Below are 25005 nucleotides of genomic sequence, written 5' to 3' on the forward strand. Positions count from 1 at the left end.
CAGTAGCAAAACCAGGAAAAGATCATGCGCAACCCATTAATTATAGGCCTATAGCTCTAACCTCAAATATATGCAAGATTATGGAGCGTATGGTAATGAGCAGGCTGGTTTATGTTATTGAGAGGAGGGATATCTTCTCCCCTTACCAAAGTGGCTTCAGAAAAGGGAGAAACACTATGGATTCTGTGCTGTGCTTGGAAGCTGACATAAGAAAGGCTCAGATTAATAAAGAAGTTTTGGTAGGTGTCTTTCTTGATGTTGAAAAGGCATATGATATGTTGTGGAAGGAGGGACTTTTAATTAAGCTGGATATGATGGGAATAAAAGGTAAAATGTATAACTGGGTTATGAACTTTCTGTTAAATAGAACTATTCAAGTCAGAGTGGGATGTGCGTATTCTCCAATTTATTTAATCGAGAATGGAACTCCTCAAGGAAGTGTCAGCAGTCCTATTTTGTTTAACTTAATGATCAATGACATCTTTTCTCAGATAGAACCTGGGATAGGGAAATCCTTATATGCTGATGATGCTGCAATATGGAAAAGAGGTAGGAATGTTAAGTTTGTACAGGAAAAGGTTCAAAATGCTGTCAACTTGATAGAAAACTGGGCTAATAAATGGGGCTTTAGGCTCTCTATGGCAAAAACACAAGTAATTTGTTTTTCAAAAAAAAAGACGAACCCTACTATAAATATTAAAATGTAGAGAAACATTGGAGCAGACATCAGTTGTTAGGTTTTTAGGAGTATGGATGGACTCAAAATTTAATTTCAGAGAAAATAATAGATAAATGTAAAAAAGTGATAAATATAATGAGATGTCTAGATGGAGCTGAATGGGGAGCATATCGGCAATCGCTTAAAAGTATTTATGTGGCACTAATTGGAGCAACTATAGATTATGGTAGCATGGTGTATAGTTCTGCCTCAAAAACTCAACTTGCTAAGATTGAGGCAATTGCAATAAGATCATCACCAGTGTCATCACTTAATGTTGAGACGGGAGTAATGCCACTAGGAATGAGAAGGATTAAGTTAAGAATAAGATACTGGGCAAACATAAAAGATCAATCGGAAAATCATCCAGTTAAGAATGTTTTAAGTGACTGTTGGGAATATAACCATAAAAAAAACTAACAAGTTTTGGATGGTTTATTAATGAGGAGGCAAGAGACATGATTAAAGATGTTAATATTGCCACCTGTGTGGTTCTGCCAGCAATTCCTCCTTGTTTTTTTCCAATGCCTTCTATTGATATCCAGTTACACAAAGACAAACATAATGAGGAGAATATCCTGGATAGCGTAAAGGTACAAGATTACATAGATCATATAGATTATAGTGCCATACAGATATATACTGATGGCTCAAAAGATCCAGATTCTGGTACAACATCTGCGGCAGTATTTATACCTCAATTTAAAGTCAACATTTTGAAAAGAACATCAGATCACATTTCAGTATTTACATCAGAATTAATAGCAATTATATTAGCATTACAGTGGGTCGAAGAAGTTCAGCCAATCAGATCAGTTATATGCACAGACTCTCTATCTGCAATTGAAAGTCTAGCAAGTGGTATTTCTACAGCTAGACAGGACTTAATTTATGAAATATTACAAGGTCTTTTTAGAACCAGACAATTGGGAATCATTCTTCATTTTCTTTGGATACCAGCTCATATGGGGGTGGCAGGAAATGAAGAGGTGGATAGTTTAGCCAAACAGGCCATCAAATTTCAAGAAGTTGATATTAAAATTGCATTGAGTAAGACTGAGATAAAAAGTATAATAGCAAAGGAAATTAGGAAGAAATGGCAGAAGGAGTGGGACAGTGGAAATAAGGGTCTACATTTATACAACATTCAAAGAACAGTTGGTTTAGAAAGAAGAAACATTGGAAATAGGAGGAAGGATGTTATAATTTCAAGAATGCACATTGGCCATTGTCTACTAAATCAAAGTATGGTCGGGATTGGGAAACACCAGACTGGGTATTGTGACAAATGTAGTTCGGAAAATATGGAAACAGTAGAACATGTATTAAAATGTGAGGCTTATGCAAGAGAAAGATTTAAATTATTTCAAGCATTAAGAGAAATGGAAATGGAAGTTTTTTCTATCCAAGTATTATTAGGAAATGGCCCAAAGCAATTTAAAATATTTGAAAAAGTATTTAATTTCTTAAAAGACACTCATTTAAGTAACAGGATTTAGGTCACTACTACCGTCACGTTATCCACACTCCAGTCCAGTAGGTGGCGGAAATGCACCATTTAACGTTGGTTTGCCAACCTCCATTAAACTTGGAAAGAAGAAGAAGAATACAATGAATGAAGGGGAGTGGGAAAGGACACCTGGCAAGTCAATATATAGCCTAAGGAACAAATATTATAGTTACTTAGAAATATATACAGATGGATCTAAGGATGAGAAGAACAATGTAGGAATAGGAATATATACTGTATACCAACAATGAACATAAGTATTGGGAAAAGATTACCTGATCAGGCTTCAGTGTATACGGCAGAGATGATGGTGATTATTGTAGGACTGCAGTGGGTTGAGGAAGTAAAACCAGACAGAGTGGTGTGTTGTGTTGATTCTGTAGCAGCTCTATATAGTATTCAAAATATGAAATCTAATAGAGAAGATCTAATGCTAGAAATCCAACAAAGTTTATTTAGATTACAGAGACTACAGATAGATGTGAGATTCTGTTGGGTACCTGCTCATATAGGAATAAAAGGAAATGAGGGAGCAGATAAAATAGCAAAAAAATCAACCAGGACGAATGATACCATAAATATACCCCTTGGAAAAGGAGAGGCTAAGGCAATAATTAAAAAAGAAATGATGAAAAAATGGCAGGACAGGTGGGATGTGGATAAAAGTGGAAGGAAATATTACAGATTGCAAAAATCTATTAATGCACAGGGTGTGAATAGAAGTAACAGAAGAGAGGAGAGTGTTTTAACCAGGCTAAGGTTTGATCACACAGGATTAAATAAAACATTGTTTTTAATGGGTAAAAGTCAATCTGATGAATGTATAGAATATAGGTCCAAATAAGATGTTGAACACGTATTATTGCATTGTAAGAAATATAGGGATGAGAGGATGCGAAAATCAAAAGATAATTCAGGTAGGAAGAAAGTGGAATATTGAAGGTTTGTTAGGCACAACAGGAGATGGGGTAAAGGATGCACAGAAAGCAGTTGTACAATATTTGAAAAACATATGAATATATTACAAGATTTAGGTAGTATAATTTATTTATTTTTTTTATGATATAGTCATAGTAATATGATCTCATGTTACATACTCCTATACAGTAAGTGGCGGTATGCACCTTTACAGTCATGGTTGCAATCTGCCAAAAAGCGAAAAGAAGAAGAATGAATGAAGCATAGCCTATTTGGAGTATGGGTCGAGGGAATGTGTTCTCTCCTGTGACACTGATGCTTGATTTTATTTTATTTTCATTCATCTACGCAAGAACTTCAGGTGAGTAACGTTATAGGCTGCATAAATGGTTATCAATGTGCTGTTATCTGTACTAGGTAATATGATGACAGAGGGGACGTAAAAAAAAAAGCCATAAGCGAAGATTAAGCCTTTGTTGTGTAGGCTATAGGGTGACGTTGTTGTGTCGAATTTCGACCCCCGCCAAATTATTACCCCCCAGCATTGGTAGGTTTTGGCTATAGCCTGAAAGGTTGAAAGGTCTGATTTACGCACTGTTATACAGTCATTGTTTTTTTTTTTTTTTTTTTTTTTTTTTTTTTCACAATGACATTTGAGGTAATGATTTTAAAGGCTTTTTTTTTTTTGTCAGACTAACACTAATGACAGACTGTTGATCTTTGAGTACAAATATGTATTCATTATTAAAAATTCATTATCTTTTATTATAGGCTTTGTAGTCTATAACATGAAGACTTGCCCCCAATTTGTTATTGGTTAGAAATGATCTGTGAATTATTTTTTGGATATTAAAATGTTTTTGTCAATTTGTTAAGCGAAGATTTGACTAGATGGATTAGATTTGCTACTGTAAAGACATCATACAGTTTTTTATTTTATATAGGCTATTAGTTTTCCGTTATTCATCATAACCTGGTGGGAAACATTTAATCTGAGCTCATAATCTATTGCTATTATGATGTACCTTCAATTAAAAATATAGGCCTATATATTATGCATTAGCATTAGGCTATATGGTGTTTGACTGGGATTTCCTGAGTTAGGGAAAAAAAGCCCCGAAGAATCCCATTAGGGGAAAGTTTCGCACATTCGCACTTTTTTGCTTAAAAACTGTCTCAATAACAAGCGCAATAAAGCACATTTTTGCTAAATAAAAGCAGCTACATGATCTGTAGGACAAAGATGGTGAACTACAACACTCTCCACAATCGATCAAAATGGGCAAATATTGTTTTAATGGCATACAAAGTTGCGAATGTTCACTGAATGTCCAATGTGTGTGGTAAAGAAGATAGGGACCGTCTAAAAAGTTATATTTTTTTTCCATTGTGTGCAAACAGACAACTACATTTTTGCAAAGTACAGATGTACCAGCAACTATCTCTCACATTATGTGTTCTAATGCTATTGATTGTACTTTAGAAACAATAAAAAGTGCATTATAATGATTGTATTTAGGAAACCTGCCTCACTGTACATAATGTACATAAATATTTTTAGAATAAAATTACATTAATTCACCAAAGGGATTTTTTTACTATCCGAAGGTTGTAGCATGTTCCTAGTGACCAGACTGACTTACTACAGGTGAAATTTTGACCAAAACTCCCTTACTGTACGTACAGTTGACAAATATGTTTTTTTTTTAATTACTGTAATTCACTGTAAGTATTTTTTCGTGTTCCAAAGGGTGTAGTGCTTTCCTAGTGACCAGACTGACTTACTACAGGTGAAATTTTGACAATACCTCCCTTACTGTACAATTATCAAATATGTTTATGTAATGAGCATATTATTACATATGTTTATTACATATGTTTATGAAATAAACTGTAAATCACCTATAGTTTTTTTATATATATATCACAAAGGTTGTAGTACTTTCCTAGTGAAAGGACTGACTTAGGCTACTAGAGAAGTAATTTTGACAAAAAGTCCCTTACTGTACGTACAGTTGACAAATATGTTTTTTTTTAATTACTGTAATTCACCCTAAGTATTTTTTCGTGTTCCAAAGGCTGTAGTGCTTTCCTACGGACCAGACTGACTTACTACAGGTGAAATTTTGACAATACCTCCCTTACTGTACAATTATCAAATATGTTTATGTAATGAGCATATTATTACATATGTTTATGAAATAAACTGTAAATCACCTATAGTGTTTTTTTATATATATATCCCAAAGGTTGTAGTACTTTCCTAGTGAAATGACTGACTTACTACAGGTGGAATTTTGACAATACCTCCCTTACTGTACATACAATAATCAAAAATGTTTATGAAAAAATTACTGTAATTCCCCTAAAGTATTTTTTCATGTTCCAAAGGCTGTAGTGCTTTCCTAGTGACCACACTGTAACTAACAGTGACTTACTACAGGTGGAATTTTGACAATACCAAATAATACTGTTTTACATAATAATATAATACTGTAATTCACTTTGTTTAAGGTTGTAGTACATTATTATTAATAGTAGTGACTGAACCTGTACGCATTGGTGCAGCAAATCTGACAGATAATGTACAGCAATATCATGGAGGCATTCAAGATACTGTACAGTGCACTGTTTTATTTCTATTATCTTTCTAATTGTTCATGGAATACCACTGGGATTATACATAAAAGTTGTAATTAATTCCTCGTGGTTAGAGTAATATTTCAATTTCACCTCTTCAAAATTTTGCTGTTGTTGATCCTCTCTTGGTTTAAAGTCCCCGTGAACCGGAAGTTGCAAACGACTTTTCTCCAGTGTAATGACGTATTTCCAAGTGAAACAGAATATTGAACAGAGGGCAGGGTTTTACTTAGCGCTCCTCCTCTCCATCTCTCGCTCATAGCTGACTAACGGTTTGAGGGGAGTGGTTAAGCGTTTTCAACCCAAGCCGTCAAACCTACGTCATCAAAAAAAGACGCCATTCCAGACCAAAGTAACTTTTCAGATTTTGATTAAAGATTACCATGGTAAAAAAAATGTTTTATATATATTTACTTGCACGGATTAATTGTTCACCACAAGACTAGTAATATGCGCTAACAAAGTAAATTGTAAAAAAAATAAAAAGTAAAATGTGTGTGTTTGAATACATTTTTTTCAAATGTTTTCAGTCAGGACTACTTTGGGTAAACAAAAATATTTAAGCAATTGAACATGTTATTTAATATTTATTCATTGCATTATGTAATTGGTTAACACACATAACTATAACTGTTAGTGGTTTGTTTTTGTTACATAATTAATCCTTGTCATGTTTACCAATGTGAACAGTGACAAAGATGGTACCCAATGTATGCTGCATTGGACTATCACCAGACAAGCTACCTGGAAAAGATGCCCAATGGTTGTGCTCACTGTGTACCTTAAACAATGGAACATCATTAAAGAATATCTGCTGAAACTTCTGCTTTATTGTCCTTGTTGCAAAATGGATTACCACTGTATATCTGTATTTTGAGACTTACAGTTAAAGACCCAAGGACCAGGTAGGATTTATTAAGACCAGGCGTTAGAAGTGCAGTCAATTTAAGACAAGAGTCAGAATTATAATAAATTAAAGGACATTTTACTGAAGATAGTTTGCAGTTTCATCAGGCAGAAGTCAGCTTCAAGAATAACAAGGAGTCATTACTCCATCAAAAGTAGGCCGCTTCCCCTTACATTTACAAAAATCACAGCAATTATACCCTTCACCAAGGTTTAAGCTTTGTCATTGCTTCAGGTTGAATGATTCTGATTGGCTAATAAATAATCACACATTTTCTACACATAGATAGACTGAAGCATATCTCCATCAATTATGCGGCTGACATTCGGACCCTGAATTTAGGCACGTCGTGACCTTCCACACTTGTAGTGATTATAATGAATAGTAATTGGACCAATTTTTGAGTCTATAGGACCAACTCTATAGCGCCACCACCAGTTCAAAAATTCCACATTAAAAGGGTTATAGCTTTTGAACCCTTTGATCTAGATGTGAATGTAAATAGATGTACAATGAAACTTTGTACACCTGATTCCACTCATTATGGTGATCACAATCAATATCTTACTATAAGACTCTGCCCATTACAGTAGTGGCCATTTTGAAAAGTACAGTGTTCAATTTTTTGTGCTACTCCTCGTTCAAATTTTGTTAAATTTTTACGAAAATTGTCTCAGATGATCTTTGGACTGAGCCACACAGAAGTGACTGAACAGATATTTGATTTTTGCTACCGTTCCCGATATGTTTTTCTCCAAATTTGACCTGTATTTGTTGCCTTATGGTAGTTAGCTTAGCATGCTAATTGGTTAGCATGAACCATGAACCATTCCGGTTGTGGGTTTGAATCCTGTGTGGCACATTCCCAGACCGCAAGAGGTATTGTGGCCTTAAGTGGTGGAAAAGTTGTTTCTGTTCCAGACATGGTGTCTATATGTGAACGAACTCGATAAATACAACATTTATACAAAAATTATTCATTTTGAATTGCTTCTCACTTGAACTATTGAACCTTCTTCATCTTGCCAAAAATGCAACTTCCCAGTGGCGCAATGATATGAGTGACAGGTATCTGACCCAGAGATAATGGGTTTGAGCCCCGTGTGGCATGATTTAAAAAAATTGTGTGTAATGTTGTGTCATGTCGATTCCTTTATTATTCAACGTTGTACTAATCTTTCTTCCTCTTGGATTAATGTATGTCTTGTTCATTCTATGTTCATTCTCATCTGAACTTCTGTTCATTTTGAGTTAATTTTCACCTATACTTCTAAACCAGCTTTTTTTTTTCTTCAGTTTCTGCTGTTTTTACTATTCCTGCTCTTGTTGCTGCTTCAGGGGCTTGGCCCCGTTTCGCTGCTTGCAGCTATATTTCCACTTGTTCCTTAACCTGTAACCAAGAATACTAACACACACAGACACAGTTTCTTCAAGATTGGATTTGGTGAGAAGGAGAGTCTTCTCAAAACATTAAGATAACATGTTCTTTCTCTCAAGGAGAGGATACTTTAAATCTAACTGTAAAGTAAAGACTTTAACTAAGAAATGGTCTCTCAACTGTAGGTTTCAACTACTCCTGAGACCATTGCTATCAGGGTAGCCTAGAAAAGCAGATGGATGTAGTGACACCTGTTAAAGAAGTACATATTTCATCTCTGGAAGCCAGGCTAAATGAGCAAGCACTGTTACTGCATTTCTGGCATGGGCCAGACCCTTCAGTTACACCTCAGATATCAAATACAGACATTTAAAGGATACATGAAATAACATTTTCGATAATCACACTGGTAATTTCTATAACAAAGTAAAATCTCATAAGCTTAGAGAAGTCATTCAACTCATTTGATATTTAGAAGGAAAACTATTGCTTAATACCTTGATTATAATCACTCATTAGATATACTGTACATTGAAGCAGCAGTGTGTTCCAGAATCCACTTCTTCAGGACTTCATAACAAAAACTTAACTTGAATCATTACAATAAGAATCATAATCAAAATATGATTAACCTAAAATATCTGCATTTTTTTTAATCCAATGAAAGAATTGTGTTGTACAAGGAACAGCAGTTCTAATACATACTTTTACCTAATACATTTATCAAAGTTAATTGAGTAGAGTGATCACTAGGAACATACTATAACCATTGGAACATGAAAAAATGAGAAATTACAGTATTATTTTAATAATAATATGTTTGTGCTATACTTACAGTAAGGGAGGTATTGTCAAAATTCCACCTGTAGTAAGTCACTGTTAGTTACAGTGTGGTCACTAGGAAAGCACTACAGCCTTTGGAACAGGAAAAAATACTTTAGGTGAATTACTGTATTTTTTTCTATTAATATTTGTATACTGAACGTACAGTAATGGAGGTATTGTCAAAATTCCACCTGTAGTAAGTCAGTCTGGTCACTAGGAAAGCACTACAGCCTTTGGAACATCCCTTTGGTGAATTATTGTAACTTTTACATAAAAAAATGTGTACTGTACATATTGTACATATACTACTAAAGCAGCCTCGGTGAATATGCAGCAAATATCAAACCTAAAATTAATTTTAGGAAAACTTGACTTTTCAGTGCAGTGGTTACCCAAGTTAAACACTTGAATGTTATTAAGCACTCTCCAAAGAACACGCTACACCCATGGGGATTGGCATATTTATTGCATTTAGTTGACTGTGAAATGCAGCAATATATAAACCTCAAAAATTTTATATGGTGGAACAAACAGCTCTAAAACTTGTTAAAAGTGCACTGTTGCTGCAGTACATTAAGTGTGCTAGTTGAGTAAAGTTGCCAATAAATTCACAGATTCGAACTTCACGGATCAATAACTCGTGAGCTAAGCATTGTTACTACACAAATAACATTGTTTTAATAATGTTCTAATAATTTCCCTCAAAACGATCGTTCCTTCACAGTGGAAAAAATACATTGATCTCTATAGTGCAGGCGGCTGAGAGATCCGAAGGGACCAGTCAGTAACAGTCAAAAACACACCACTATAGTGTCACTAAATTCAGTTCACACATCATTACTGTCCTGATGGTTATTCTACATTTATTTTGGGTAAAAAAAAAAATCATTATTTTTATGATTTGTTATTATGAAAAATATTCAAAAACTTTACTGTAATTCTCTGTATTGTTGCCAAATTCATATATATATATATATATATATATATATATATATATATATATATATATATATATATATATATATATATATATATATATTCAATTATACAATTGTATTGCATTTATCCAAAACAAAGTCTTCTTATATAACCAGCAGAACAGCAGTGATGTGTCATGTGTGATCTGAATTTGCCAACAATATAGAGAATTACAGTGAAGTTTTTGAATATTTTGTAGTTTTTTAATATTTTGTAGTAACACTTTTCGGGTTTTGCACTTTGCAGACGGTCCCTTCTCAGCTGCCTACGCATAGAGATCAATGTATTTTTTCCACTGCGAAGTAAAGCTCGTTTTGAGGAAAATTAGGTTATAGCTGGTGGTGTTATATTGTGTAGTTATGTGTTTGGTGTTATTTGTGCAGTAACAACTTTTAGTTCACGAGTTATTGAACGCGGAAGTCCGCAAATGTGCGAATATAAAACCAACTTTACCTAAGTCATGAAAAGGCTATATTTGGGTCTTTTTCGAAACTTTCCCCTAATGGGATTGATCTTGAGGCTTTTTTTCCTTACTCAGTCAGGACATATTGAGGATACAAAATCAGTTGAGTTTGCTTCTGTTGCAATTTGTTCAACCTTTTTTTTATAAAATGACTGGACTATAATTCGTGTTCGCTTCAGTCCCCGTTAAAAAAATATGAAACCGGCGGCAGACTTTAGGCTTCGCCCCGTCTTGTTATAATCAGCGCGTTCTTCATCTTCAACTAATACACTTTTGTCTAATTTCGCCACTTTGAACTGAAAATAGACCTATAACGTGATTAATGTAATAATTAGTTTAGGCCTACTGTCATTGCGAGGGGACAAGAAACATTAACGAAGCCGTTTTCATCATATTAGGAACAAGATTAATAATGAATGTGTAGCCTAGGCTACATATTGAGAATTAATAGGCTTCGGTAGCCTTCAGTAAATTGAATAAGCTCAGCTATATGAGGGAAGAGACAGTGCAGGATAAGGAAAGGAGACAGAGAAAAAGAAAGAGTGATGGAGATGAGGAGAGAGCAGGTATTGACAAATAGGCTAATCGACTGCCCACTGACATGGTTTTAAAACTATGTCTTATCCCTTTTTGGCCTTCAAACATCTTGAAATGCACATAGCCTACTGTATAGATGGGTCAAAGACGAGACGTCACCATTTTGGTGTCCGCATCAAATTAAATTTACAAAAGTGATTTTACATTTAAAAAAAAAAACATTAAATGCAAGTAAAGTGTCTACTTTCATGTTTCAAATAACTTTTGTGAAAATAAAATGACAAAATATGAGTTAAATAATGCTCCAAAGTGTAAAATTGTCATTCAGCGTAATGGTCCGGACTTTGATTTTACTATTACATTTTTAAATAAACGTATAAAATACCATGTTAAAAAATATATTTGCTTCCTTGGCATGTTCACATAAGTGTTGGCTGTATTATATTAAAAGGACTATGTGTTATTTTTTTCCTTCGAATATGCAGTTTGTCAGAGGTCATTCAGTGTAACAGGATCAGAAAGCCATTTTGAAATTAAATAAACATTTATTTTTTAATTGCAACAAAAAATATACAAAGATTTGTACAAAAATATACATCTCACCACCAGTAGAAAATAACATTCATTAGAATATGTAAAAAAAAAAAAAAAAAAAAAAAAAAAATTAGAACACACCAGGGGTAAAATTACATTAATTTAAAGTAACAAAAAGCTTCATATGTCTTTCTTGCTTTTTTGTTCTTAATTAGATCTAATCTATTACCATATTGTTTAATCTCTTTTATAAAGTGTTCAAAGCCTGGCTTAGCTTTAGACCATTTTTTCACATGAATGTGATATTTTCCAAGTAAAATAAAAAGTTGTATTAGAAAGCACATCGTACTTTTGGAATCAACATTGTCCTGCACAAAAAAAAAATACAACATCATACAGATCGATTTGTAGACATGTTTCAAATAATCTAGATATGAAATTTGAAACATCCAACCAAAACATTTTTGAGTATATACAATCAAAAAAGAGGTGAGTCAAAGATTCTTTGGCATTACCACAAAATTCACACAGGTTTTCAATATTCAAATGGAAGCGTTCAAGAAGTAACTCTTTGACAGGGTAAATTCTGTGTACAATTTTATAAGATACCTCTCTAATTTTATTATTAATAAAAAACTTATTTGTTATAGACCATACTCTTTTCCAATTAATATTTTCATACTTAGTAGACCAAAATCCTATTGAACAAGGCAAATAATTTGTTTTTAAAGTATTTCTAATATATTTGTTACTGCATTTATCTATTAATATATTAATATCCCCAATAAATATCGCATCACTACAAAAAATTGTTTGACGATCAACATTTATAGGATAGAATCCAGGATTTCGTAATAGTGATACAGCACTATTAGGGATTGCATCAAAAATAATAGCATACTCGTTTGGCCTCACAGGAATCAAAAATTTATTAAGAAATTCAGAGTATGTTAAAAGTAGACCTTGTTCATTAAGTAGCTGATTAACTGTAAGAATTCCATTGTCGTACCATGTCTTATTGAATATTGACTTTTTTCTGTACAAGATATCTTTGTTATTCCATATTAAGTAACGGTGCGGAGAAAAGTTGTGTTTATAGATCAATTCCCAAGCCAGCAGTGCCTGCTTATGAAAGTTTGCCAGTTTAACAGGGATTTTTTCAACTGAGAAATTACATTTAATAAAAAAATTAATGCCACCCAAAGAGTTAAATATGTAATTAGGGAAAACATTCCATACACTATCTTTATTTTTAATAAATTCGATTATCCATTTTATCTTAAACACATTATTGAGATCTGTAAAATTTAAAACTTCAAGGCCACCAAATTCTCTATTATTATTTAGAATATCTTTCCGTAAATAGTGTGCTTTCTTCCTCCAAATAAAATCATAAAGATTCTTGTCCAACTCCTTGAGCACATTATTTGGAACATCTGTTGACATAGATATATAAACAGACCTTGAGATCCCTTCTGCTTTTGACAGTAGAATACGACCATTTAGGGACAGATCTCTCATAAGCCACATAATAAATCTATTTTTAATTTTTTCAATAATAGGCTCAAAATTTAATCGGTTTCTCTGATTCAAGTCTTTACACACCACTATCCCAAGGTATGTAATATTATCTTTGATTGGAATCCCACAAATTTCTTTCAACATACATTCTTTAAGGGAAAATAAAGTGGACTTATTCTTATTCATCTTTAATCCAGAGATTTCAGAAAAAGTTTCAATACCTTTAATGACTTCAACCAATTCGTCGCTGTTTTTGATAAAAATTGTGGTATCATCCGAATTAAATAAACAACCAATAGTCATCAAGCAGTCTGTGACATCATCAATGGGCACCCTGAAGATTGTGTGGTGCTGCATCAAGTTTGTTGCTCTTAATTATTTGATAAGTTCACCTTTTCATAGTTGTAACTTGAGTTACAAAAACATGTGTCATTCAGTGAAATGCCAAAAAAACACTTTTATTGTTAGATTTTTTGAAAAACAAGTAGATATTGTGAATAATTATGAATAATCTTTCTGGTCAAGTTCACTGTTTGATATAGGTGGTTAGTTGTTAGCAATATTAACTTAAGTAGAAGTTTCGTCATTCAGGATAATGTTTTGTCATTCGGTGTAATGCAAATTGTCTGTTACACCACAGTGTCATCCATTACACTGAATGACAGTGTCACTGTTTAGATAACATTTTTAGCATTTTATTTATATTTCAGACAAATGAGGGATGTTTAGCACTAAAAGAAAATATTAAACTTTATAAATATTAATGTTTAAATGCATTTTTTTTATGCGTTACTGATTTATTTTAGATGCCCACAAACAAAGAGAGAGTTACTAGGCACCGCCAGAAAGTTAATGCAGACCCAGTAGCTAGCGCAGCGCTTTTAGCAAGGAGATGAGAAAGGTATTGAGGATTGTAATGTCAAAATAATAGGGCTGGGTTAAAAAGATTGATTTCTTGATTTTAATCAGTCTATGCTGTTTTCAGTTGATGTTAATCAATATCAAATTTATTTGAAATCGAATCAAATCGTGAAATTTGTGTCAAAGCCTAGCCCTAGAGTGTGAAGGGATAGTTCACCCAAAACTGAAAATTAGCCCATGATTTACTCACCCTCAAGTCATTCTAGGTGTATATGACATTCTTCTTTCAAACAAACACAATCTGAGGTATATAAAAAAAAAAATGTCCAGGCTCTTCCAAGCTTTATAATGGCAGTGAATGGTTTTGAAGTCCATCAAAGTGCATCTATCCATCATAAAAGTGCATCTATTCATTATTAAACTGCTCCTCATGGCTCTGGGGGGTTAATAAAGGCCTTCTGAAGTGAAGCGATGCGTTTGTGTAAGAAAAATATATTAATAACTAAATAACTAGCTTCCGGCAGACGGCTGTACGCATCGATTTACAGTGGACGAGTAAACTGTGACCTGTCGCACAACATAATGACGAACGCGGAAGCGCAGAGGATAGAGCAAAGTCACGAATAAGAGTCTAAAACGAGAATTTTTAAAGAGAAATGTCAGAGTTTGAGTTTGTTGCCCAGCCCTGTTTGTTTGAACCACGAGAGGCTTTAAACTTACGATACTCCTACATCTACGTCCTACATCTACGTCATACATCGTCAAGTGTTACCCTAACCCTAACCCTAACCCGACTTGCATAGGTCGTCTGCCGGAAGCTAGTTATTTTAGTTGATAAAGTTTCAAATATGGATATTTTTCTAACACGAACGCATCGCTTCACTTCAGAAGGCCTTTATTAACCCCCTGCCATGTGGAGCAGTTTAATCATGAATAGATGCACTTTTATGATGGATGGATGCTTTTTTTTATGGACTTCAAAACATAAACGGCCATTCACTGCCATTATAAAGCTTGGAAGAGCCAGGACATTTTATAGCCTTGCTCCGATTGTGTTCGTCTGAAAGAAAAATGTCATATACACCTAGGATGACTTGAGGGTGAGTAAATCACGGGGTAAATTTTATCTTTGGGTGAACTATGTGTGAAGATATGCTGATTATACAGTATTACCACATTCAGTTCATTTTTACATGAATATGCATTGTGGAATAAAATGGTTATTCTTTTTTAGCATCTGCTTCTGTGATTTGCTAAGGAATTTAATGATACAGAATAATATTCAAAACATTGCAATAACGGGAACAATGACAACATTTTCTCAATTTTCATCAAAATGTCATTCAGAGAAACAAACCATGGTCATTCGGTGTAACAGATATATTTATGTAAAAATTAAACAATATACTTATTATGAGCCGTACTTATTAAAATATTTAAAACAGTGCTCCTACTAAATTTTATTAGATTTTAATTGATTTTCAATTCCTTTAAAAAACTTCTTGCTGACAAATGGGTAAAACCTAATGGTTTAAAGGATATTGGCGAAGTATAAAGATTTAAAATGATAATTATTATTTGGGAGCTGCACTGTGATCTTTAAATAGAGTCCTATAATATGTTATCAAATAGAATGTCTGATAAGATTTTTTTGCATAAAAATATTGTTACACTGAATGACATTTTAGTGGGTGTCTTCTGTAAAATCACAGTAAAAATGTATGGTAGTAATTATTTTTTGCTCAGAAAAATCTAAAGTTAAACAGGACATTTTCTAATGTATGTGAAAAAGACTAAATTTAACCCCTTAAACCCTAAGCGTCCCGCCGGCGGGACGGCACCCCATGAAAAAAATTCATAATCAAATTACTAAGCAACCACTGAATGATATGATACAAAATAGGTATCATTTTAAAGCTTAGAATCTCAGCTTTTCAATGCACCTATACATTTTATCCAACTATTAAAAGGTGCTGAGTTATTCCTTTAGAACGGATTATACCGCCGGAGGGCGCCCCCTAGCTATGGAAAAAAATTAATTGTCATATTTTTCAAAACTACTGCATTGATCAACACAAAATAGGCATCATTTGAAAGCTTAGAGTCTAAACTTTACAATGAATGTAGCCATTATGATTATCTCCAAAGTAGTGCTGAGTTATTTGCTGATAAAATGATTTTTTTTAATACATAATTTATGAGGAAGAGGAAATTATTATGTACTGCAATGTGTCAAAAACATCATACTGCTCAGATAGTCTTGTGTCATATGTCATTTGAAAGGTCTCAATGAGTAGAATACAACAAGCATAATTGTTTCAGGCTTTTACTAAACTTGAGCAAGGTTTTTGTAAAATAAGCCCCTCAAGAGACCCATGGGTAAACCATATATGGATGCTGAATTGTAGACACATTTCCGCTTGTAACTTCATGAAACATGCTCCGATTGTGGAAAATGACACATCATTATTTACAGCAGATGCTTACAATTAAAATGAGTCCAAACTCAACGTAATCCATCACTCAGAACTAAAGATATTCCTCATGGAGTTCTAATTCACAAAAAATACACAAACGCACGTAGCCAAGCGAGGTAGCTTAGACTTGGCCTTTTTACTCGTATCTTCATGAAACATACATCGATCATGAAAAATGACACATCGTTATTTACAGCAGGAGCTCATGATTAAGACGAGCCCAAACTCATCAGTCAGATCTAAAGATATTCTTCATGGCGTTCTAACACAGAAAATACCAAAGACGTACCTAGCCAAATATATACTCATGAAGCACTCGCGTTTGGTCTTTACTTATAACTTCACGAAGCATGCACATATCGTAGAAAAATGCACATCATTATTTTCAGCAGACTCTCAGGATTAAAAAGAGCCCAAACTCAGCATAATCCATCACTCATATCTAAAGTTATGCCTCGTGGAGTTGTAACACAAATGCGCACATAGATCTTTATTATAGATGTAGCACTTATGTCGCGTTCTAACTCATAACTCAATGAAGCATGCATCAATTGTGGAAAATGGCACATCATTATTTACAGCAGAATGTTACGATTAAAAAGAGCCCAAACACACCATAATCCATCACTCAGGTCTAAAGATATTCCTTATAGCGTTCTGACACAAAAAAATACCAGAGGCGCACCTATGAAGTAGCAATAGCAGTGATGCTATGTTGTTTTGATGTGACGTTTCAGCTCATAACTCAATGAAACATGCATAGATTGTGAAAAATCGAACATCTTTATTGACAACAGATTCTCACGATTACAAAGAGCCCACACACAACAGAATCCATTGCTTTGATCACGAGATATTCCTCACGAAGTAATGCATACTTGGCTAAAAAACAAGTCTCTCATCCTTCTGGGGAGCAAAGTGTTTTCCAATTTTCCCGGAACCGTCCGCGCTCGTTTTCAAACGTGGAATAACACAAAATATGTATCATTTTAAAGCTTAGAATCTCAGCTTTTTAAAGAATCTAACCACTTCGATCAACTCTGAACGAGTGCTGACTAGTCTCTCTAAACCGGAGTGTACCGCCCGTGTGCGCCACCCATGGCGCCCCCTAGCTGCGAAAATATTCATTATCATATTTTTCAAAAATATTGCCTTGATTCAAACAAAATTGGTGTCATTTGAAACCTTAGAGTCTGAACTTTACAGTGAATGTAGCCTATTTGAAAAACTCCAAAGTATTGCTGAGTTATTTGCTGATAAAGATATAAAAAAAATTCATAATCTATAAAATACTTTTTTGTACTATGTACTGCAATGTGCCAAAAACATCATACATCTCACGAAACATTCAAAAATCGTTGAAAATGGCACTTCATTTTTTACAGCATATTCATACAATTAAAATGAGCCCAAAATTAACTTTATCTATTGCTTTTATGACAAGATATTCTTCATGGTGAAACACTATAAAAAATGCCCATGAGGGGGCGTCAAGGTCTCAACAAAAATGCTATCTTGGTTCCAAAGGCTGTAACGTTTGATTACTTTATCCAATCACCACAAAATTTTATCCAAATGCAGCTCATATGTAGAGGGACTTCCCCAAAAAAGAATTTTCCTCCTACCTTATTTCCTTCCTGAGTTATTCCATGTCAAATAAGAAAGATATGCATTATCATTATAAAAATTATATTTATTTTTTGTCTTTTATCAGCAGTTTCTCGGCAGAAGAATGTCCAAATGTAATTTAATTTATATTTTCAAAAAATGTGAAAAGTGTTCTTTCAAACGATACCTACCTTTTGACTCTCCTTGCTATAGTTTTGAAGTTATGAGTCTTTAGTTTTGTGTATGTCACTCAGAAAACTCTTTTTTTTTATTGCTTTCCTAATGTGTGAGGACTAAACAAAAAGGCTACCTTTGTTCCAAATGCTGTAACTTTTGAGTACTTTATGCGATCACCACAAAATTTGATTCAGATGCAGCTCACATTTAGGGGTACTTCCCCAAAAAAGAAAATTTGTGCTACCATATTTCCTCCCCGAGTTATTGCATGTCAAACAAGAGAGATATGCAAAATCATAAAAAAAATATGTTTTTTTTTTTTGTATTTATCAGCAGTTTCTCGGCAGGAGAATATCCAAATGTAATGTAATTTATATTTTCAAAAAATTTGAAAAGAGTTCTATCAAACGATACCTACCTTTTGACTCTCCTTGTTATAGTTTTGAAGTTATGAGTCTTTACTTTTTTGTGTGTCACTCAGACAAAAAAAACTCCAAAAATGGCTCAGGGTTTAAGGGGTTAAAGCAGTTTTACACTTTTATTTTTTTGATGCTTGAAACCCCCTTTTCGTCTTTGACCCAGATGCAGAACAATCAAATTTCTGAACCCCCTAACAACCTCAAATCTAGGACCTCTGTGTTTATAAAGCCCTGCCTATGGCTCTGTATTAGGCATAATATCAATAATGAATGTGTACATATTGTGAATTAATTTAATAAACTTAGTCGCCAGCTTTCCTGGTAGCCTTCAGTAAATGAACGTGTCTGAGAAAATTATACATAAATCAACCTGTCAGTTGACACTATGTTTAGGCTACTTTCTTCACTGACACAGACAAAAATGAAAAGCCTATATCAGTCAAATCTCAGCTTTAGGAGGAGAAGAGACAGGGCAAGAGTAAAAAACTCAGTGAGTGTTTTAGCTCAATTTTCTGACGTCATGGGATCACAACACTAAGCCATCTGGTGCTTTTTCAAAATAAAGCAGCCAGAAGCCTGTGTTAGAAGCTCTGGCAGATGAAGCAACCACAACACACTCCATAGTTTCAATGTTACACGTACAAATGTTTGTGTTTGATTTGTTCATTTAATAACTTAATTTTCTCTCCTCACAAACCCATCAACCAGACTGAGCCAACAATGACTCGTTAAATAAGATCTGGGGTTCGAGCCTTCTGACACCCAAAGTGAAATGTGCATGTGTTTGGACAGAAAGTGAGGCTTCATTTGTCGTCGATCACGTTACTCTAGTAAACCAATACACACCCCGATACGGGGCTTCACTAGAAATTGTGTTGCATGTGTGATACGCACATCGAAGCTTCAGTGTCATACGTAACATCACTAACGTTTGGTACGATCACTACAAGGTACCACGGTTGGTAAGGTGACTACAATATGGGAATTTGAAGCTAGCATTCTATAAGCGTGTTGTGTGTCCTTAAAGCTTGTTAGTCAGCATTAGACCTGAACAACACAAGGATACTAGACCTCTGTCAAAAATGTGTTTGCATGTGTTCAGACCCAGAATAAGACCCAGAATCTGCCCTACCTACATTTATATATGTACTCTCACTCGCCGTGACGTCTATTGTCAGCTTAGCAGTCTCTGGCTGCGTTTGAAACCACATGCTTCCCTACTATATAGTAGGGAAAAAGCAGTAGGCAAGCGAATATGTACAAATCCTTAGTATTCTTAAAAGAGTAGGCGAGAATTACCTGGGTGACGTACTAATTCTCGCGAGATTCGGATGTGCGTATACCAAGTGCGTCCGAAAATGACTACTTTACAGTTAGAGAAAACAGTGGGCTATGTGAAAGGATTAGTTTGTCCGAAACCTCAGTATTCATTAAAAAGAGTAGGCGAGAAGTTCCCGGATGGCCTACTGCTTCTGCCCAGATTCTGAAGCACCCATCGACGGATACTTTTCTATCCCAGGAGGCCACGGGAGAGGATACGTCATAATCAAACATCGTGGAGATCAGTGTTTTCAAATGTGAGTAAACAAGGTTCCTTGTGTTAAAATCGCGTGTTGAACTACTGTAAACTGTTGAATTGTTGAAGGTGTAAAGATGCTAGACAGTATAGTATAGTTATGATTTTGCTTTAAAAACACATTTTATTATGTATAGCTATCAGTTGAGCTCCAGTAAGCACACGTACATCAAGTGGATTTACATAAACCATATACATCTTAAAGACGCTTATTTTAAATGTCCATTTACATCTAACAGGAAAATATTCTAGAAGTATTGCAGAAGAGCACATCACAACATGAAATAGAAATCTGAGTGGTGTATGTGTGCTATTATGTAGGAGAATTCACTGTTGTCGTGAATAACACTTGTTATCGTGAATCTTGTCTGGATGTTACAGGGACAGATGAGCACATTTCTGTTTATTGAGCACATAAATCACAGAGTTACTGTGAATCTTGTCTGGATGTTACAGGGACAGATGAACACGTGTTTATCTGTCGGAGAGTGGCTCATGAAGCTGAATGCTGCCATCAAAGGCTTTGAGTGAGTGTACTACAGAAATGAATAACAATCCATTTAAATCTTAAGTTGTAGTTTATTTCAATGATTGTAATTTCAGTAACAGTGCTGTAGTAACAGAGTTATTACAGCACTTTTCTGATTCTTGATTTTTGTGCATTTGCTGCAGAGCTTTTGTGAGCAGTGCACAACCAGGCACAAAGGCATGGCTCACCTCTGGCCATGAAGAAAATATAGCAGTGGGTTTTCAGCATGTCAAAGGCTAAGGAGGGCACGGTGGTCAGCTGCTTCATCAGAATAAAGCCGCAGAATTGGCAGAGCTGTGTTGAGATGGTTGTAGGATGTGGGGTTCATTGACTGTAAATACGTGATTGTTAGAACAATACGTTTGAATAAAGCTTTGTTTCATGTGTTGTTGACTTGTATATATCTTGTATATATGCATTTGTTTATTGTGATGGTTACTTTTATTCATTCTTTTACTCATTTATTCATGTTTCTTAAAGTTGTCAGTAAATAAAATATATTTAATTAATTTATGCATTCATTCATTGCTTGCCTGAAAATTGAGCTGTTCACTGCATTTGTATAGTGTGTATTCATGCATAGCTATGTCATATGACAAAACAAATTACATTTAGCTTGTTTTACTAAAATATATAATTTTTAGCCATTACTGATGTTATGAGGTGTTAGTGCACCTGTCCCTCATAACATTTTGTTATTGCAGAACTTATAGTTACATACAAGATCAGGGAAAGACACCATGGTTGTATCTTTAAGAATGAACAATCATGATGAAAAGAAAACATAAATATGGGTTTTCGTACATCATAATATGAGATTATATACACAGGAAAAAAGCACAATGATAAAGGTTAAATAAATATCTTTGAATAATTCATCATAATACATTGGTTTTTTTTATTTATTTTTTTATTTATAAGCCTGAGGGATGAAACGAGAGTTAAATTCAACAAGAAACAGGAAAACATAAAGGAGATTTAAGCCACTTTTGCTTGTGGGTGAACATTTTTGCATATAAAATAAAGAAATTAGTAACATTTAAGAGATGACGATTTTGGGTTTTCGTAATAAAAAATAATATCTTCATGGATAAAACTGTGGGTCACAATAGTAGGGTTTAAAATATAACAACTTAAATCAACCCTAAATTTATTGTTTAAACTACAATCACAAAATAAATGGGCACTTGATTCTTCAACGAGCCCACAAAATGAGCAAGTTTAATCAAGAAATATTATCAAGATATTTACAGATTGATGAATTAAACCTGACGCACATATCTTTTAAGTTGTTGCGCTAGGTCACATGAAAACACCAACATGGCAGATGTCCCGGATTGCATTCATACTTAATGTGATCAGGCTATATACCTACTCTTTTAGCGCTTGTTATGTAAGTAGGGGAGAGCAGGGGCGAAAGTACCATTTTTCAGAAAAGCATAATTTGAAAAGATAATGTTTTAGACAGATATATTTTTGTTGTGGTCAGACACTCACAAGTGTGGTCTATCAATACCAGGTGGTATTTAAAAAAAATGTAAAACGATTTCAGTATAATTTCACTTTAAACTTATGACTGCTCACGTTACTTTCGACCCAGTAAGTTGGGACAAAAGTAACAACAATATACAAGCTATATTTTTTGTGTCACTCTTGGTTTTTTTATTAGCCTAAATATACATGGGTTTATGACCTTGTTAACAACATGTAACTGCAAACATATTTTGGCCTTTATCTTTGCAAAACATTTTTAATTTACATTTTCATTTTAAATTTCTGTTTCATCAATGTTTCAAAAGTAACCCAACAGTACAAACTTGAATTGTTTAGAATATTTTTTATTCGCACTGTCAATCTATTTTATTACATGTTTTTTCAACATGAAAAATATGAAAAGAAAATTAAATTAAATTAGCATAATATAAATTCTCAACATAATGTAACAATAGTCATTTTTCACTATAGCGGGACAAAAGTAACAAGTGTTACTTTCATCCCAACAGAAACTCCTGACATTTAAACCCTAATTACTTTTATACTGAAAAACTCTGACAAGGCAAACTTCAGGATGTGTTACAGCACTTAATAACCTGTAGATTGATCATTACTGTGTGACACATGAAACGAAAAACACTTGTAATTAGAAAAAAAGTACCGCTTCAGTAATTACTTATCGTACTCGAAACTGCCTTCCGGACCTAACCGCGGGAAACGATGACGAAATCACTTGGTATTTGTCAGCTCCATCAAGGGTTGCATACTGAACTTGCTGTCATGAAATGCTAATATAGTCAGGGCTCTGAGAAAATCACTTTGTTACTTTCGTCCCGCGTTACTTTCGCCCCGGTTCTCCCCTACTTGTTGAAATTAAGTAGCCTACCTACTCAGTGAGTATGCGGTTTCGAACGCAGACTCTATTAATCCCATTAAAAAATGGACTGAAGGGTAGACTAATTTTGAATATGCTATTTGAGCTGAAGCAGTGTGTCTTACTTGCTCACAGCAGCGTATTGACAGCTGCAAGTCCCTGTACAATAATCTACAACAGCAACAGTGTAGCAGATCTATTCCGCCAAGACCAAAAACATTAACATTGTCATATCCATTACCATGCTAAAAAGATTTGTCATGATAAAAATATATTTATTAAAACTATAAATAACAAAGTTTTGATAATTTGTACTTTATTTTCTGGAACCAGCATCAGTTTTCTCTTTGTTTGAATAATCAGTCATCATGAGTGTCATGATTCCTGTCTTGTGTTCCCCTTGTCTTGTGTGGACTTTTGTTATTTCCTGTCCTGTGCCATGTTTTGTAGTCCTTTGTAGTTTTTCTTGTTTATTAGTCTCTCCAGGTGTTTCTAATTAGCCCCACCCCCTTGTTATCTTGTTTAGCTTGTTTGCCTGGTCTTTAAACCTCTGTGCTTCAGTTGTTGTTTGTCGGTTGTTGTTGCTGTACCATGTTACTGTCCTGAGTTCCGTTGTTTTCCCTGGATTACCTGTTTGTTTTATTAAAGTAGTGCTTGCATGTGGATTCTCTCTGCTTCATTCCTGCCTCTTTGTTACAATGAGTTCATGATTTGAATATATGGAATAAAAGCTCATAAATGGTGCTCGTTCATGTTTGGAGCACTGAAGTAAATTAAATATGATATTGAAAAAGCTTGAGCTTGCTCACTTCATTTAGGATATGCACCATGATCTGCTTTTTTGAGTGACATTAAACTTATATAAATAAGTTATTATATACTAATTTTCCACTATTGTCTGTTCTTGTGTATCAGGCAGTAGCTATTGGATCTAAATGTGGAAGTCAATCCTTGTGAATGTGGCAAAAAATAGTAATAATAATAATAAATAACCACTTTCCCCTTCGTATTTAAAATAATGCATGAGCACATATGCATGTTAACATCTTAAACAAATGTATTTTAGGGTTTTATGACACCTTAAAGCAATTTTATCAGCAGGACAATGCTGAAAGAGTGTCTGTGGCTGTTAATGAGCTCACCCAAAAAGTTAAATTCTGTCATAATTTACTCAACCTCATGTCATTCCGAACCTGTATGACTTTCTTTATTTTGTAGAACATACAGATTTTTTTAATGTCCTGGGACATTTGTTCAAATAGAAGTCAAGAGTAACCAAAACTTGTTCTGCAGAAGAAAGTAAGTCATTAAAGGTTCTCTGAGTTACTAGGCATTGCCAACGGCTCAACTGAACATCTCCATGTACAGTGTTTGCTAATGGAGTTTTTTTTTCTGTTAAAGGTGTAAAGGTTATTGGTCATGACACAACAGTCATTAATGGAGAGAATGCCACTTTGTTGTGTCAGCTGACTGAGACTGATGAAAGTATAACTCGTATCATATGGATGAAAAAAACAAAAGAATACCCTGAAGAGGAGAGTTTCTTTGCCATTCGGCCAGATGGCAAAACTGACCAACAAAATGGATTGGGGGACAGAGTACAATTCACTGGAAACGTTGCAGAGAAAAATGGATCAATTCAGCTGCTCAGAATGAGGCTTCTAGATGAAGGGATCTACACATGCGTTTTCAACTTATTTCCTAGCGGGACATTTAAAACGGACATCAATGCCACAGTTTTTGGTATGATGGCTTGTTCATATTTTTTCTCTGATTTACAGCAATGACATATATGCATATCTCTGTGTTTTGATCCCTAACAACTCAATTATTTAAAATAGTTCATGCTTACATAACAGAATTATGGCCCTGATATACCTCTGATATGATTTGATATAATGAACTGATATGACGTGATTTTGAACAAAATCAGGCGAAACGGAGTTCATTTGGAGTTTGTTTTGGGAATTAGGCCCCAATGTACTTCAAGCAAAATCGAAGAACAAACTTGTATGACGTCCTTTTGGACAAAATCAAGCCGAAATAATGTTCGTTTGGAGT

The 25005-nt window shown here is 34.3% G+C and overlaps 1 protein-coding gene across 1 annotated transcript in view; it reads left to right on the forward strand.

The window, feature by feature from the left end:
• Window positions 1-3381: 3381 nt before the first annotated feature.
• Window positions 3382-25005, forward strand: part of LOC308692689 (nectin 1a) — a 28891-nt gene continuing 7267 nt past the window's right edge. Inside the window, exons 1-2 of the mRNA XM_081368954.1 lie at window positions 3382-3507; window positions 24346-24687. Of these exons, the coding sequence (XP_081225080.1) occupies window positions 3426-3507; window positions 24346-24687 (424 nt within the window). The 5' untranslated portion in view covers window positions 3382-3425. The remainder of the gene's footprint in view (window positions 3508-24345; window positions 24688-25005) is intronic.

Source organism: Scardinius erythrophthalmus (genome assembly GCF_964197995.2).
Source record: "Scardinius erythrophthalmus genome assembly, chromosome: 6".
NCBI classification, from domain to species: Eukaryota; Metazoa; Chordata; class Actinopteri; order Cypriniformes; family Leuciscidae; genus Scardinius; species Scardinius erythrophthalmus.